This window comes from Pectinophora gossypiella, chromosome 26 (assembly GCF_024362695.1).
Source record: "Pectinophora gossypiella chromosome 26, ilPecGoss1.1, whole genome shotgun sequence".
NCBI lineage: Eukaryota > Metazoa > Arthropoda > Insecta > Lepidoptera > Gelechiidae > Pectinophora > Pectinophora gossypiella.
The window spans coordinates 7,680,637-7,698,564 of NC_065429.1; the positions used below are offsets into that span (position 1 = coordinate 7,680,637).

The 17,928-nt window shown below is 42.5% G+C and overlaps 2 protein-coding genes across 2 annotated transcripts in view; one reads left to right on the forward strand and one right to left on the reverse strand.

Annotated features, from left to right (window-relative positions):
* The first annotated feature begins 62 nt into the window (after window positions 1-62).
* LOC126378320 (uncharacterized) lies at window positions 63-11,589 on the forward strand. Its single transcript, XM_050026512.1, has 14 exons — window positions 63-197; window positions 672-814; window positions 882-1,038; window positions 1,125-1,255; window positions 1,694-1,828; window positions 2,733-2,805; window positions 3,459-3,546; window positions 4,056-5,057; window positions 6,427-6,506; window positions 7,050-7,183; window positions 7,685-7,841; window positions 8,315-8,360; window positions 8,514-8,743; window positions 9,574-11,589. Exons 1-14 carry the CDS (start codon window positions 63-65, stop codon window positions 10,909-10,911), a joined length of 3,849 nt encoding a protein of 1,282 aa, XP_049882469.1. The 3' UTR covers window positions 10,912-11,589.
* A 750-nt stretch (window positions 11,590-12,339) lies between these two features.
* Window positions 12,340-17,928, reverse strand: part of LOC126378321 (neogenin) — a 49,584-nt gene continuing 43,995 nt past the window's right edge. Inside the window, exon 32 of the mRNA XM_050026513.1 lies at window positions 12,340-17,884. Within this exon, the coding sequence (XP_049882470.1) occupies window positions 17,742-17,884 (143 nt within the window). The 3' untranslated portion in view covers window positions 12,340-17,741. The remainder of the gene's footprint in view (window positions 17,885-17,928) is intronic.

Here is a 17,928-nt window from a genome sequence, read left to right on the forward strand (position 1 = left end):
TTGTATAGTCTATATTGGGAGTAAACGAGTTGGTGTGTGTGTGTCAGCTGTACCGCGCGGGCATGCGGGCGGCCGCGGGCGGGGCGCGCGTGACGTCACGCTCGCTGCTGGCGCATGCGCCGCGCTGGCTGCGTCGCGCCGACACGCGGCTGCAGAGGGCGCCCGCCGTGCTGGCGCACTTCGCGCAGAGGAACCACGTCAGTGCCCTACATTCATTCATACATACATACACGCACGCCTATTTACTACCAGCGTAAACAGAGACTAAGCAATTCCATTTGCTCCGATCCGGTGTGGGTACTTAGTTCATCTTACGATGGATGTAGGTACCTCTGACTACCGCAATCTTCTTCGACAATCGTGTGGGTTGAGAGGTTGGAGTACCAACCTCATCAACCCTGGTGTCAGAGTATTGAGCCGCCAAAGGCCCCTGACATGGCTCATGTAACGACTTCTTACTTACATCAGTAAGTAGTAACCGGGACCAACGGCCTAACGTGCTTTCCGAAGCACGGACCATCTTACTTTTGGACAATCTGGTGAGCAGCCAGTAATGTCCTAACCAAACTAGGGACCACGAAGTAATTTTTGTGATATGCCTCCGGATCGTGAGCCCAACGCTCAACCACTGGACCACAGAGATCGTTACCGCAATACTTCTCCTTCTCTAGGATGTTCAGGAGCGGCGCGACGAGGTGCGCCGTGTGCTGTCGGGGCTGTACACGGCGCTGCGCGGCGGGCTGCAGTGGGACGCGGCGCTGGAGTCGGTGGCCGCCACACACGACTACAGCCGCGCGCGGCTCAAGCAGCTCTGGTGAGGCTCATGGCACACGCCTAACCATGGCACACGCGTGACAGCTACTGACCAGCGCCGTCCTCAGGGGCAGCGTGCGCGGCGTGGCCATGGAGAAGCTGCGGCTGCTGCAGTCGTGCGGGGACCAGCTGGCTGCGGCCTGCGCCGGCGCCGAGCTGCGGGCCGCCGACTGGCTGGCCATAGACCTCGCGCTGCTCTACGGGGACGACCAGCTGGTCACCGAGGTGAGCCCGCTACACAGTACACTACACATGACACATACACTCACACGGGACGGCGAGGCAGTGACGCGGTGTGTGTGTGCGAGCAGGACAGCCTGCGGGAGTACTCGCAGCTGTCGACGCTGACGGAGCTGTTCTCGCTGGTGCAGCAGTACCAGCTGCACGCGCCCGGGACCACCGAGGTGTGGTGGCGCGCCGCCTTGACCGACTACACCAGCAAGTATGTCGAATGTTACCTATTCATTTGCAGCGAAAGACTGTGCATGCATTTATCTTACTGTAATGTTTATCCCACCACCATCGTTTGTTGAACTCGATAACATAATATAATAAATAAAACTAATTATTTTAGTTAGATAAGAAGTTTTTAAAATTCATCCCTTTAGGGGATGAAAATATTTGTATGGAAATTAAATGTTTTTGATAGAAAAAGTTAAAACGCCCCGCTACATTTCTTGATAAATACTTTATAGACCATGATGAACAAAAAAAAATATATTTTTTTATAGCGATTTAAAATAAAAATATTTTGCATGCTCAGCCATTTTTTTTTAAATTCTCCAGGAATTGTCTGTGTAGAATGATCGCCTATTGTTGATGATGGAACATTCGCGAAGGTGCATGCTAATGTGTTGTTGTGGGGCGTGGTGTGCCGCAGAGGCCGCGCCAGCTCGCTGGTGGTGCTGCAGCGGCGCTGGCACGAGCTGCTGGCGGCGGCGCGGCGCGCGCTGGCCGCCTACAGCCGGCGCCGCGGCCGCGCGCCGCCGCCGCTGCTGCGGCACCTGGCCTACAGGTACAGGCTCCTTGACAGTTGCATTTTGGTATCAATTGCTTTCTTGTCATAACATTCGGGAGGGGAAAACAAAAAGCCGTGCTCGCGTCAGTGTTGGTGCGTATTGGCGTCAGTTATTAGCGACATCTGTAAGATTTTTTGGTTACTACGTTACATTTTCAAATATTTTAACGAGGTAAGAACGAACGAAGCTAACTAACCGGTTTCTAAAATATGCGCCAGGTGCGAATTTTATTCAGGCCAATAGGAGCGGCGCATGATATCTACGTGTGTATGTTTGATCGCTGCGGGCGCAATCAATCAATCAATAATACTTTATTCCACAACGACATATACAAAGGATATAAACATACGAATAAACATAAACACTATAGGCGGCCTTATTGCTATACAGCAATTTCTGCCAGGCAACCTCAGGGTGAAATAAGTTTATGCATGGTGCACACTTGCAGATAGTTTAAAATTTACACCCTTAGGGGACGAATTCCTTAAAATTATGTATTACTTAGCCCCGGCGTCGGGTTAATGACGATAGAAGAATTTCGCATGGATAGGAGGAGGACCCGGTAGTGTAATGGTTAACCCGCTCGTCCCGGCTTGACAAGAGCTGCGGGGTCAAGTCCCGTCCGTGTCAGATTTTTTTCAATTTTCTCTTTGTGAGTTTCCCTAAGCACGGGTGAGTGAAGGTATAATTAGCTGGCACAATTAACTTGTTTTATTTAGTACGGTCACGAGCATTAATATGTATACACTTTGGTACCATGTCACATACCATGTCACGTACCATGTCTTTTTTGACAAATTGAACTGTAAGTCTCACTAAACGTCAAATATGTTAGTGCGACAGGGTCTATAGTGGGTACATTATATTGCTTACGACTGTACAGTGTTGCATGTGCCGCAGGTACCCGACGCTGGTGAGGCAGCAGCAGCTGTGGCGGCAGCTGGTCGCGCAGGGCGCCATACACGCGCCGCCGGTCTGTATACTACCAACATACATAACATCACGCCTATCTCCCCTTTGGGGTAGGCAGAGCCCGCGTTGGTCCACTTACAACCAACGTAGCCACTACCGAGGGTTCTCATAAATAAAAAAATAATAAAAAAAAACCACTGAATTCGACTTTATGAGTTTGAAATCATGTTTGGATCATAGATGATTGATATCACGTGGTTTCCAGGATTTGTTTTCCCTCATTCAGCGCTTATGGCTATCGACCCACTAGGGTCGATTAATTCTTTCAAATATTTTTCCTCTCAGACGACGCCCTGAGCCGAGGTTCGCGCCCAACTGGGCACCCTCAGGCCTGTTGTCTTAAACGTTGTACCGGGTGAGAGCCTTCAGCGCTCCCCATTTGTCCGGCCAAGTAGTTAATGCCATCTGCGGCAAATCTACAATAAGTCACGTCAAAAAAAAAACCAGGATTTGTGCCCGGTTAATGGCAGTAGACTCGAGTCGCCCCCTATGGGACTTCAAACATAGCTGGCGACGAGTGGGTGGTATATACTATACACCTCTGCCTACCTCGTCGGTGATATAGGCGTGATACAGTATTGTTGTTTGTCATTTGGAAGAAAAAATGTTTCTGTTATACGCCACACTTATAACTGATGTTTGTCGTGTGATCAGCTAAGCGAGTACCTGCAGGCGATGGACGCTGAGGACCGCGAGGAGTACCGCGACGACACCACCAACCAGCACGGCGGCGCACACGCACGTACGTAGCGCACTCACCCACCACCCTACACACACAAACACACCCACACACACCCACACGCCTGACGTGTGTACAGTCATGAGCAATGTAATGTACCCACTTTAGGACTCTGTCGCACTAACATAACATTTAGTGAGACTTACAGTTCAATTTGTCAAAAAAGTTAATGTGTCATAGTACCAAAGTGTATACATATTAATGCTCGTGACCGTACTAGGGCAGACCTACTAATCACCAACTGACAACCAAACTTAATATTAGTACCTATCTATGAATCATTGATACATAATTAATTATGTTACTATAGTCATCATAGTCGTAGGATTGTCAAGTTGCTGCCGAGTACAAAAATACTTGGATGTGATGCTGACGCGCTGGCGGCCAGCTACGATTCGGCACTTTCAAAAAGCACTTTAAAATATGTTATAGAAAATACTGACCGTTCATTTGAATTACAAAAATCATTAAAAAAATACCAGTATTTCAATCTTGTTTAAATTTACTTACAGACAGCGATGATGAAGACGACCTCATTCTAGTCGAGCAGGCTGTAGAGACAATAGACCTGGCGGGGCCGTCTGATGATGAGGACGACAGTATTTTAGTGCTAGAAACCTCGGACCCGCCGGCTGGGCAGACGATAATCATGATCAGTGAAGATGAAAATGACGTGAAAGACTTTATTCTACAACAAAATGACTTTACTCATCCGCCTGAAAATGTTGACTTTCGAAGTGATACAACTCAGAATATTATAAATCAGAATGAAGCTCAAGTTGGTACTATTAAGATTGAATATACTGAAATTAACAATATAAAAACTGAACCACAGGACGTCAACGCTCAAACAGAAACGTCTGCAAATGGCAACCCAGCTGGCACTTTTGAAAGTAAACCTATTAAAATTAACATAGCAACAAAAAGCAAAGCTAGAACAGTCGAAAATGAAAATACAAATTCCGATAAGAGACGAAAAACTCAAGACAAAGATATAGGTAGCGATAAATTGGATAAAGTTGTTATTAAAACAGAACCTCCAACAACAGATATTAAATTAGAACTTACTTTCAATGAAATTGACGACTCGTCTCAATTAGATACAGAAACAGACAACAAACCAAACCTAAACAAATTCGAAGATGCATTGAAACACGAAGAAGCTATCGTTGTTGAGTTCAAAGTAGACACTGATGAAGTAGACGTGAACACAGTACTACAAGCTCGGGAGCTGAATCGAGTTAAACATGATACTGAAGAATTGAAATCGCCAAAAGCTAAAAAACCTGATGAATTTGTGAAACCAATTGCTGTGGATACTATTGTTGATAGTGGAGTGGTGAGACAGACTGCGAGTGGTGTGGTGGGTGACTGCGATGACGTCAAATCTCGTGACGTGGACGTCTCGCAGCTCGGATTGGACGCACGGTTTGTGCGCAAAAACGCGCATCTGATGCATCTGTGCGCAGACGCGCATGTGCGCCTCGTCAGGCTGCCAGAGGTCGCGCCATCAGGTATATTGTGACCTGTGTACTCAGTGATATGCCGTTCCCGGAAATGTTCAACATAAGCTCACGATTATACCTCAATGGGGTAGCCAGAGGTACATCCATCGCAAGATGAACTAAGTACCCACACGTCAAAGAGCTTTCTGTTAGATCAAAAGTGATAGTTGGTGCCGTATATACAGGGTGTTAGTGACATCGTAACGAATACTGAGGGGATTGATTCAGACCATTATTCTGAGTTGATATCAAGTGGAATTTCCTCTCGGAAAATCCATAAAAATATGTTGCTTTTATTATTTTCAGTTCCATACTTTTGCGACGGAAAATTCCACTTCACCAACTCAGCATCATGGTCTGAATCACCCGCAAAGTTTTCGTTACGATGTCACTAACACGGCGTATAATGGCCGAGCCAACTGAACGTATGTGAATGTGGGAATATTAAAAAAAAAATATTCTTGAAAATTGGCTTACAAAGTCAGCGCTTTATGAACGTCAAAAAGCGCTAACTGTTGTACTTGTCCTGTTGTAAAAACTCTTTAATAGTAACACGACACTGGCTGTTTTTTTTTTTAATTGTTCTTGTACTTTGCTCCTATCGGCCTAGGCTGGGTGATAAAGCTTTTTTTACATAACTTAGTGCGCCTTTTTACTGCCGCGAATGTTCTCACGGGAACGGTCCTTCACTGTGTGTACTCTAATACCTAAGTAGGGTTTTTTTTTAATTTATAAAGGTTGCCGTTTGACCACAGTCTCACCTGAGTAAGGGACGTTGTAGCCTAATACCTCTGTGCCTAATATAGGTTATGATATCTCGGACATCAAAGCTAATGTTTATAGACCTTACAAACAGCACGAGATAATGTTTTTTATGACCCTCTCAGATTGACTGGTGGAAGACCTTTTGTATAATAATAATAAAAAAAAAAACATAAGCTTAAACATAAGATCCAGCTTTTATACCGCAGGGGTTCACCAGGTCACAGACGACCTATCTCCGTAGAGAATTGGATAAAATTGCAGTGGCCACCCATGACCCAACCTGGCGCCAAGGGACCCCCCCCTGGATCTGTAATATGTATACATGTATACACTTTGGTACCATGTCACATTAACTTTTTTGACAAATTGAACTGTAAGTCTCACTAAATGTCAAATATATGTTAGTGCGACAGAGTCCTAAAGTGTCCATCACAAGATGAACAGAGTCCCCACGCCTCACCGAGCTTACTGTTAGACCAACGTGATAGTATCACTAGTGCAAGTCCGGTATCGGTGTACCACAGAACTATACCACAGTGTCTATAATATATATAAAAAAAAAACTATTAACTTACTTTAAGTAATATTTTTCATTATATATGTTTCTGTCCAGCGTATTCAGACTCTGCCAAAGAGAATGAGGAAATGTCATTGACTGAGGAGATGTTTGAAGACATACTCAAGGAGTTGAAGGTAAAATCAGTTCATTACATTTAGTAATTTATCAACCAATAAACAGTACTGACGTATATTATGACTTACATCGACCAAATTGGAGATGTTCTTAGAAAAGGTTTAATACGATCTACTCTGAACCGGCGTGCGTGTATGAAGCGATTGATGAATGTGGAGGAAGCAAGAGAAGTGTGACAGGATCGAAGCAAATGGAATTCTATAGTCTCTGCTCACCGCGGTGGGAAATAGGCGTGAGTTTATGTATGTATGTACGTATATTATGAGTTGCCAACACGCAGTGGAGCAGCATGGTGGAGTATGCTCCATACCACCTCCGGTTTTCACGTATACAGGGCGCTAGTGACGTCGTACGCATGACAGACCATGATTCTGATTTAAAATCAAGTGGAATATTCTATCGCAAAATTAATGGTTTTTTTTATTATTTTCAATGAAAAAATCCACTTGATATTAAGTCAGTCTTTCGCGCTAAGCGATATACTATACTGTCTTTCTAATCACATTACGTTATATTTGTAATTTGCGTGTACGTACACCCAGGCCCTGCCGCTGCCGCAGGCCGGTGCAGCAGGCGAGCTCTGCTGCGCAGCACGGCGCCACCTCGCGTACAACGCGGCCAGGCAGCGCCTCGCGCGGCGCAGGGGGGAGACGGCGCCCATCGTCGACCTGCACAGGTACATACACTCACGCCCGTAATGCCTCATGGGGTGGGCAGAGCCACGGGTAAACAAAGACGCTTACCTGACCTGAAGATTTGACAGGTCCCACTTTACAGAAGCGACTGCCTGTCTGACCTTCCAACCCGCGAAAGGAAAACCAGCCCAATACAGGTTAGGTCACATGTATACATACAGTTTGGCTTACGATCCGGAGTTCCAGGGTACGAGCTCCAGTGACATATCACAAAAATCACTTTGCGAGCCTTGGTTTGTTTAGGACATTACAGGCTGATCACCCGAGTGTCCAAAAGTAAGATGATCCGTGCTTCTCCGTTAATCACGGTTACTACTTGCTGATCTAAGTAAGTAGTCGTTACATGAGCCATGTCAGGGGCCTTTGGTGGTTCAATAGTAACCCTGACACCAAGTTTGGTGAGGTTGATGATCCACCTCACAACCCTGAAGAACAGTCAAGATTACGCCAACCTGTCGTAACCGTATACGTGTGTGGTGCAGCTGGAGCCACGAGGCGGGGGCGGCGTGCACGTGCTGCTGCGGCGGGGCGCTGCGGGGCGGCGCGGGGGGCGCGGCGGGGGCGCAGCGCATGCGCGCGGCCGCCGCCGCCCTCAGGCGCATGATACACGCCGTGTACGCCCCGAGAGGCGGCTCCGACGTACGTATAGACTCCCTGGTTACAATGCAGCCACATCTACTATATAATATAATACACCTATCACGAATAATAATTACTTCCTATTTGTAAAAATCGGTGGTTAAAAATATGATCACAGCGATTTTTTTATATTCCTGATAAGTTTTTACCCTGCTGCTGGCTATTGTGAGCATTTGATAATTGTTATGATGTAAGTATTTTATCAACCGGAGGGGGTATGGAGCATACTCCACCACGCTCCGGTTGATTGAGGGGAGGCCTGTGCCCAGCAGTGGGACGTATATAGGCAGTTTATGAAGTATTTTATATCGTTAGCCGTTAGTCTTCCAATAAAAAAATAAATAAAAATATAATAATCTATTGTTAATGCTGTTGGATATCTAAATAAATAAATAAATAATAATCTATTGTTAAACTCAGCATAAACTTTATAAAATTACTATATTTTATAATATTGTACAAATCCTGTTCAGGGTACACCGACAAAAGCGTCCTCTGCGCCTGCGTCCACTCCTGCGCGTGAGTATCACATTTCCACATACAGAATTAATCACATAAATCTGGTCCTGAAGGCATTATTTTTAAACTATTTTATTGACGTTGATTTATTAATTTGCCATTACTACTTACTTCAAACTTTTTACAATTTTAATTTATCTTAATAACCTGTAGGCTCCGCACGAGAATCGCCTATAACCTCCCCACTCACAGAGGACTCCAAAGACTCACCAAAGAGGAGAGGGCGCCCCCCCATCCACGCACGCCCCGCCACCTCCACCCCCGTGAAGCCTCCTGAGGCGGAGGCGAAGCCCGTTGGCCTGGCGAATGATTACCAGGAGTGGCTGCGGCAGAGGAGCCTGCATCGGAAGTACTTCCACCTCGCGGCACCAATCGACATCCAGGTGAAATAACAAACAAATAACGTAGTTTCTGAACAATAATAGTAGTCGGGTGCTAATTTCTGTAAATACCATCTAATTTTATTTTTAGTTATATTTGTCATTTTCTTATCCGCCGAAAAGGAAAGGGACGGGTAATCGACAAGCATAAAATTTATGGAACACATGTAAATTTTAAGCACAAATCTAAACCAACCGTCTAAAAATTTTACATCCGTCAATAACCCGACACAGTTAAGTAGACAGCACGTCAAACGGATTGCATTCCAGCGACGTACCTTTTGATTCGCCCGGGTTATTCATTCATTTACTCATTCTTCCTAAAATTAAGAGCTGTGAATCATCCGTCCCTTTCCTTTTCGACGGATATGAAAATGACGGATATAACTTAAAATAAAATTAGGCGATGTTTGCAGGAATCGGGGCCAATGAGTTGTTAAATTATCATAAGTGCAGTTTTCAGTAACACAGCTCAACCGTTATAGAAGGCGATATGGCTCACCACCTATCATGTTGGTCTAACTTGTGTGTGGCTACCTACTTAGTCCAACTTGCGATGGATGTACCTCTTTATGTGTATGTGTGTATTCATCTATCTTTCGGTGACTACCCCAATTGGGATATAGTCGTGAGCTTATGTTATGATGTGTAACATACTCTGTATACGTCCCACTGCTGGGCACAGACTTCCCCTCAATCAACTTGAGTATGCAGTATACTGAACCACACTGCTTCACTGCAACTTAAAAGGCCACTTTTTAGTTATAAATATAATGTAAAAAATAACATTTTTCCCTTTATTTTTTATCAAAGTAAGTTCTTCTCATCAACAGGCCACATCACCTACCAAACAGCTGCCGTCATATGCGAAGCCAGAAAAAAGTAAAACTCAACAAAATAGTACAAAAGAGAAGCAACTATTCAAACAGAAACAACCAGTCAGACAGGATCCTCTAACCAAACAGAATGAACCATTTAAAAACAGTTCATCAGAGAAACTGAAACTGCCAACGACGCGTGCCATATCAGCAAGATCTTTCGTCAGTACAAAGCAAAGGGACCCCACACCCGATACACCAACGAAACAGAATGAACCATGCAAACATTCATCTAAGAAAGTGAAATCACCAATACTGCGTACTATATCTGCGAGAGCGTTCATCAGTACGAAGCAAAAGAATCCAATACCCGACTTATCAACCAAACAGGTAGAATTGGCCCAGCAGCAACCACCCAAACAGACGACATTGGCTCAGCAACCAACCAAACAGACAGCATTGGCTCAGCAACCAGCCAAACATAACGCCTCGCATAGTCTGGCGATGGAGCCCAGCACTGCGACCGAGTCGTTGCCGCTCACCGTCGGGTTGAACACTCGCAACCAGCAGCACAAAAATGTAATAGTCAAAAAAACTAGTAACCCAATGCAGTCTAACGGTAAATTGAAACAACCCGACGATAACCGAAAGTTGATACAACCCAGCAGTGATATTACGGAACCCGCGCAAATAGCAGCAAATATAGTAGATCTGAAGCCATCTAAAACAGACATTCTGTCAAAGCCGAAAATACAACCGTTAGACAATACTCGTCTGCCATTCCGCCCGTGGGTATCACCTTCTAAGTCAGTATCTAGTCAACCTGTAGCATTATCAGATGTCAAACCGTCCATAATACCCGACACAGCCCCACTGGAATCGCCACCAGATGTCAAACCCCCACCACTTCCACCACAATTTCCAAAAAAGGATCCTTCAGTAGACGCAGTAGACCCTCCACAAGCATCGTGGTCTCCTATAGTACAGTCTGTGCAGTCTCTAGCACAAAGCTCAGCACCGACTTCTCCCGAAGCTCCACAACTGACAACCCAAACGTCATCAACCTTGGAAGAACCTTCAGTACCAACCTCGTCGACCATCCTGACGGAATCGCACCCGGCAACGGGCATAACACAACCTGAAATCATACCACGAGCCCGGATAAAGACAGAACCTTTTGTGAAACCTTCTAATGGCTGGATTAAGAGGTTCTACACGACCCTCAAGGAGCCACAACCTCCTGTGACACCACTGTCTACCCAAACGACACCACCAACCGCGAAGGTACCACATTTGCCATGCCAAAGGGTTCATAAACCAACCCGCGCCAACCCATATAATACCACAATCTAGAATGACTCTTGCTGGCTGTCGTTTGATGATCTCCCTAGCATTATCCCTTCACGGGATCTTACCTAACCTGAAGATTTGACTAATCCATCTTTTCACAGAAGCGACTGCCTGTCTGACCTTCCAACTAGAAGGGAAAACAGGCTAGGACGTGCCTCCGAAATGTGGGTTTGGATGTGTGATCATTTTCTTTTTAATATTTATTTAAAGATTTTAAGTATTATTATGATAACATTGAAAACTTGTGATGTTAATGTTGTATGTAGATATAAGCATATTTGTCCATTTATTAGTATACGTATAAGTGTAAGGTATAAAAAAGACAATACTGCTCCAAGGCACACTCCGCCCCGCACCGATACGAGATTGGTTTACCTCACCCTTTTGCACTTTAGTGACACAGTGCACGACGTAAGGAGTGAAGGACGGAGGCACGTCGTAAGAAGGGAGCGCACGCAGACTGTCTCCCTCCCACGCACGTGGTAAGGCGACAAACACTGCACCTGTGGAGCGTCTGAAACGAGATTTTTGTATGGAGAATCTTCGGTGTGGTGTAGAGTCAAAATCTGCCTATTCGCATGGCAATACAAGTAACTTTGAAGTTTACACCTGTAAATCGAAAGTTTGATTAGTATAAGTAGACTGCATGTTATTGACTGAAATACAACCAAATTGAAACTGTACTGTCATTTCATTTGATATACCCTTTTAACTACAGACTGACTGAAATATTATATATATGACATACTAGTAGTCCGAGTGAGAGCCCTTAGCGCTCCCCATTTGTGCGGCCAAGTAGTTAATGCCATCTGCGGCAAATCTACAATAACTCGCGTTACAAAAAAATCTAGTAAGTATAATATTTTTTTGTCTTTAGGGACTCCATCAAAGCGGAGATGTGATGTTATCCTAACTTTGATATCTACAATTGCGATAAGTATGCTGGGATTCTGGGAATCGAACCCAAGACCTCCAGATGGTAAGCCGAACTTTCTGCCCAAAATGCCAGGTAATGTTGCAAAAGTCCTAAAAATAATTAAAACATGGTAAACTTTAAAATATAAGTAACAACAATCTCCCTAGCGTTATCCCGTGTTCACAGGACCCGCTTGCCTAACCAGAAGATGAGAGGTCCGTTTTTGTACAGAAGCGACTGCCTGTCTGACCTGCCAACCCGCGAAGGGAAAACCAGCCCAATACAGTTAAGTCGCATACCTCCGAAACTCATTTTTCCTTAAACAAATTCGGAAATCATTGATTTAGGTTTGTGTTGGGGTTCAAACCTGCCACCTCACAGTGCAAGAGAGGAATAACAAACACCAAAACAGCTATATTATACGTCTCACAGCTGGACACAGGCTTCCCCTCAACCGGAGGGGGGGAGCATACTCCGTAATACGGGTTTCCAAATAAATAAAATACTCGTTTCAATAAATAATCCAAGTTTACTGCAATTGTACAGAATGGCGACACCTGCCGTCGGAACATCGATCCACCGCTGCACGCGGGGCTGTCTCCATACACGAGCCATACAAACACAGAGAGTGCATATTCCACACCAGAGGGCCTTAGCCAAGTTGCAAAATGTTTCTATGTATACATAACCCGTCCAAATGATCTTGCATCATCATCTGCGAGGCGAGTTACACGTTAACCAGTAAAAAAATCTTGACAAACATTTCCAGATTGGCTAGGCCACATTGAAGCAATTCATCTAAAAAAAGCAATATTGCTTGGCAATGCACAGTTACTTCTATATGCGCAAATTGCAATATTGATGAGATGAAATGCTTCAAAGTGTAATTTTTGTGCATTATAATAATGTTCTACCAATTTCTTCGTATATCCTGCTACTATAGTACCCGCCATTATGAAGAGAGCCCGCGTGCAACACCTTCCCACTACACAAATAATATCTAAAATAATTACACAAACCGATATCCAGAACAGTCTTGTTGATAGTTGGGTCACGCTCCGCGGGACAGTGACTCCCATTATGTTTTAGTTATGAATGAGTGATGACTTATGTATACAGGGTGTTAGTGACATCGTAATGAAAACTTTGAGTATGTACTTGCACGGCTTGTAAGGGACATCGTAAAGAATACTGAGAGTATAGAATTGAAATTAATTAAAAAAAAAACATGAATTTTGAGACGGAAAATTCCACTTGATATTAACTCAGAATCGTGGTCTGAATCCCCCTGAGTATTCGTTACGATGTCACTAACACCCTGTATACACACCTCTGCTTACCTCTTCGGGGTACATGCGCGATGCTATATTTAGTTATGTTTTATATAATAAAACGACGGAAAATTCCACTTGATATTAACTCAGAATCATGGTCTGAATCATCCCTCTGAGTATTTGTTACGATGTCACTAACACCCTGTATAATGGGGCGAATATTTTTACATACGACTTCATCACTCATTCGTAACGAACAAAACGAAAAAATAATTTAAAAAATCCATTTAAATAATAATTTATAATTTAAACCATACACGAAATCAGTCTAACGTTCCCTTACTTACATCTACGCATGCGCCGGAGTCACTTTATTACTAAAATGCTGATACTTCGAGACCACAGAGACAGTGTAGTAAACACCACGCAAGCGCCTCTTATGGGTTTGTACCCAAGCACCGGGTTTAAACCCCCGTGGATTTCATTACAAATGCAAAATAAAATCAATTCCTTCACACTGGCCGAAGATTCGGTAACAATTAAATATAATCTTGTGACAATCATGTAATATCCCTCAGGCGTCGTGATTGAGCAACAGTTGTACATAAGACGATAAAATTCACAGATTATAAAGTGGTTATCGTAATAAATACAGCGTGCTAGTGGCATCGTAAGGAAAACTTTGATGAGTGATTCAGACTATGATTATGAATTGATATCAAACGGAATTTTAACACTAAAAAGACAGGAAATTCCACTTGATATCGACTCAGTATCATGGTCTCAACCATCCCTTAAAGTTTTCGTTACAATGTCACTAACACCCTGTATAGTCAACCCAAAAAGACTTCGTATCTTGTGATTACTCCTTTGTGACTCTGCCCACCCCGTTAAGGATCACGGGCGTGAGCTTATGTATGTACCTACATATTAATTGTATTTAAACAGACTAATTAGGTTTTATAATCTGTGCATTAATAGTATCTTATTTGAATCATTTTGTACGGTAGATGGCGCTATATAATAATGGAAGTGAAAAACGGAAGATTCGATCAATTGTATCAAGATAAAATAATTATCTACTTACATTGAATTAAGATAAAAACTATGATAAAGGTTTATTTACACGGGGCAAGTATGTGGGTAACGGGAGGATCGCTTGACAGTTGGAACCTCAAGAAAACTTTATCAAAATTGGTCTAGTAGAATGGTAACATCGAAATGAAATGTCAATGCATCAGAAACGCATTTCGATAAAGATTTGATCTTCAATTACTTTTTTTGAGGTTCCAAAACTCGACAGATACAAAATAGTATAACTTCAAAAACTTACCTAGCGCACTTAGTTAATACTAGTTAGTATCATAAAGTATTTACATTATTAATGTAGTAATTGTTCGAATATAATAAATAAGTGCGACGTAACACTATCGTTACTTCATTCGATGGCTTCAGATACGACATTTATAAATGTACAAAAGTTACAAGTTTATCAAAATTTTTAAAGTTGAATTTAGTATAAAGAACATCAATAACTTCTCAAGGTACATAATATAGCTTGACCTTAACCAATTCACTCTTAATAGTTGAAGTAACATTCATGTTCGCAATACTTATCGTAGTCAAGCTATGTGTTTACTAGTAATAGTGCATGAATTCTTTATGTAAATTCATGTTTATTCGTTTTAAATTCGAGTTATTTTTTACATTAAGTCTTTTATAGCAACACTTGTGTTTAAAAATTCAAATTACAGTGTTGCCAATTTACAATGAAGAATATTTAAAAAGATTTCGGCAAAAAATTAAATAATTATTACTTATATGACTTCACATTATTAAAACTATAAAAATAACCTTAAAATTAGTATTAATTAGTTACTGACTATATACACTAGCTATATGTATAGGTATACGCATCACAAATGTATAGTACATTAACTATAATTAATATAGGATATAAAGGGTAGTCGAAAAAAGGCAGTGACAACCGCGAAGGGGCCAGCCGGTATAATGGTGCTCCCACACCAGCAATATAACTTGTTATATAAGTTATAAACTGTGTGGGAACTCCTTAATATCGACTGTAACAAAACCCAACCTACGCAAAAAATCCATACAAAATTATATAGTAAATAATAATATAAAAATAGTATAAGAAAAAATGCGGTTATAGGAAATAGTCTAGAAATTAATTGTTTATAATATTTTCGTTAAAACCGTCTAAAGTTGGGTCCACATGTATAATACTGTGTTCGACTAGGTTACAAGTATTAGAGTAGTTTCCAACTAGTCAAATCAGTTACTTGTTACTAAACGTCCAAACACGAAATTACTATGGAATTTGTATGAAAAAGCACACTGTGACGTTATAGAAAAACGCGACAAAGTGTCGCACTTTTTATTACATTTTTCTTTATTAAAATTCACAAATAAGTTAAATAGAAAAGATAAAACGTTTTTGTCACATTTAGATCTGTCTTTATTTAATAATCAGAATTTTCCAATTTATATTTGACCTAAGAAACTACCCAATTGTTGACATATTTAGTGGATTTTTTAATTTTATTTAAAAGTCGACGCATTATTGTTTTAATAAACAATTAATTTTATAATTACAAGAAAGTTAACAAGAAATAGATTTATTTTCAATTCCCGATATTATATTATTATCGTATCTATGTATTCTATGTCCTCATAAGAATAATTTTGAGCAGACCTCTTGTCATTGCGTTGTGCTTGAACCAAGCGAAACAAACATTGTATAACATTTCAACTACATAAATGCATTATAAATAATAAGTCACTCCAATGTGATGTGTCTGAGATCTGGTTAAGTCTTAAAATGTCTTTTCTTGAAGGAAGCTGAAGGCTCGACCACACTCACTTACATCAATGTTCTATGATTCATTATCCGGGTGAGAGCCTTCAGCGCTCCCCATTTGTCCGGCCAAGTAGTTAATGCCATCTGCAGCAAATCTACAATAAGTCACGTCAAAAAAAAAAATGATTCATTATACATACATACATACATATGGCTGGCGTGGACTTTACACCCTTTATATCGACCCCGCCGGTGTGCTCGATGATTTCCCTCATTCAGCGCTTATCGCTATCGACCCACATCTTGGCTCAGTGCGTCGTTCGCGCCCAACTGAGCACCCTCAGGGCTGTTGTCTTAAACTATGTACCGGGTGAGAGCCCTCAACGCTCCCCATTTGTCCGGCCAAGTAGTTAATGCCATCTACGGCAATTCATTCTCCGCCCAGCTCCGGTTCAATGGAAACGCAGCCTTAGACGGCACACGGTAAGAGTAGCTTTTGTATGGCGTGAGCGTAGGTATGTGTAAAGTTCTGATCGATTTTAGTCAAAGTTGGCGTTCACTATTTGGCCGGACAAACAGATGCCAATGAGTGTGGTTGTGCCTTCATACATATTTTAATATCGTAATACACCTATTCGTTTAAAGTATTCTAAACATAACGTGAGTAGGCTAAGATTGGGCCGCGTACATAAAGTCTTGTCGAAGAAGATGGCACTTACTTTGTAAAAATATCATTGTTCATAAGTTGTTGGTACTTGAGTTTGATAATTCCACAAACTTCGATTGAATTATCTCAAAGAAAGACACTACACCGCTTATCGAGTGGTTATTAATCACGAAGTGCGTTCAATCGATAATATTTAAATTCAATTAGTCGCAATGGCGAGATATTTACCTAGCCTTGACTGGATATTTTCTATGCTTTGTTTATTTATTAGCACGAGTATTAAGCTCGTTTTCACCAATATGTCTTGAAGTGTTCCATAAGGCAGCTCGACCTTGTGATGCGTTTTCGTACGAATTCGAATGTTATGAACAGTTCCTACTAATATTATATAATGCGAAAGTAACTCTGTCCGTCTAGTACACTATATAGCAAATCTACTATACTGATTTCGATGAAATTTGGTATAGAGATAGATTAGACCTTAGGAAAGAACATAGGAGTAATAAACATGTCACAGGCGATAACCGAAGTCGCGGGCGGGGATCTTTTAACGGCCATCTTGCACCCGGTGTGCGCGTCTCCACAGTCCTTGAAAGTTTCAGATTGTTTCACACGAGACGAATTCGTAAAGAAACGAGTCAAAAGTGCGACTTCCTTTAATCTATATGTTACTATAAATGCCCAAAGTACGGTATATCCTAAGATTTACCAATGATGTGTTTTAATCTTTCGAACGCCGGAACGCGGATCTCGACCAGACACAATGTAAAATCTATTGTGTCTGGTATCTCGGCATATGAGAGGTTAAAAGTCTGAGTTGTTTTTCAATAATCGTTAATATCTGACTTTTGATAACAGGCACCTGGTTAATATTATTAGGATTTACCACTGAGTCGTGGTACATCCGTGGTCCAGCAGTTGACCGACACGATTTTGGTGCGACTCCCGGTAGGGAAACACGTAAAAAAAAATACTTTGTCCACACCTGACCCGTGTTACCGTTTTTTCGGGCTTTTGGTGAAATCGATCAATAATTCAGTAACTTTAAAACCTTTGTAGTTTCCTACTGCACTTGTATATCAAAGCTTCCTCCTGTGGGAGTGATGTCTCCCTGGTGGCAGTTACCAGGGACTCCTCCTGTCTCCGTGGTGGTGGCTAGCAGTGGAACTGCTGCTGCGTGATGGCGGAGAGGTCCTTCATGAGTCCCTCTAAGTTCTGCATCTCCCGCTGCAGCCGCTCGGTGGACCGCGAGGGCGTCAGCGGCTCCAGCTCCTCCGAACAGTGCGCCACCGGACCGCCTGCAACATTGTACTGGTTATACACGGACAGACCACATCGACAG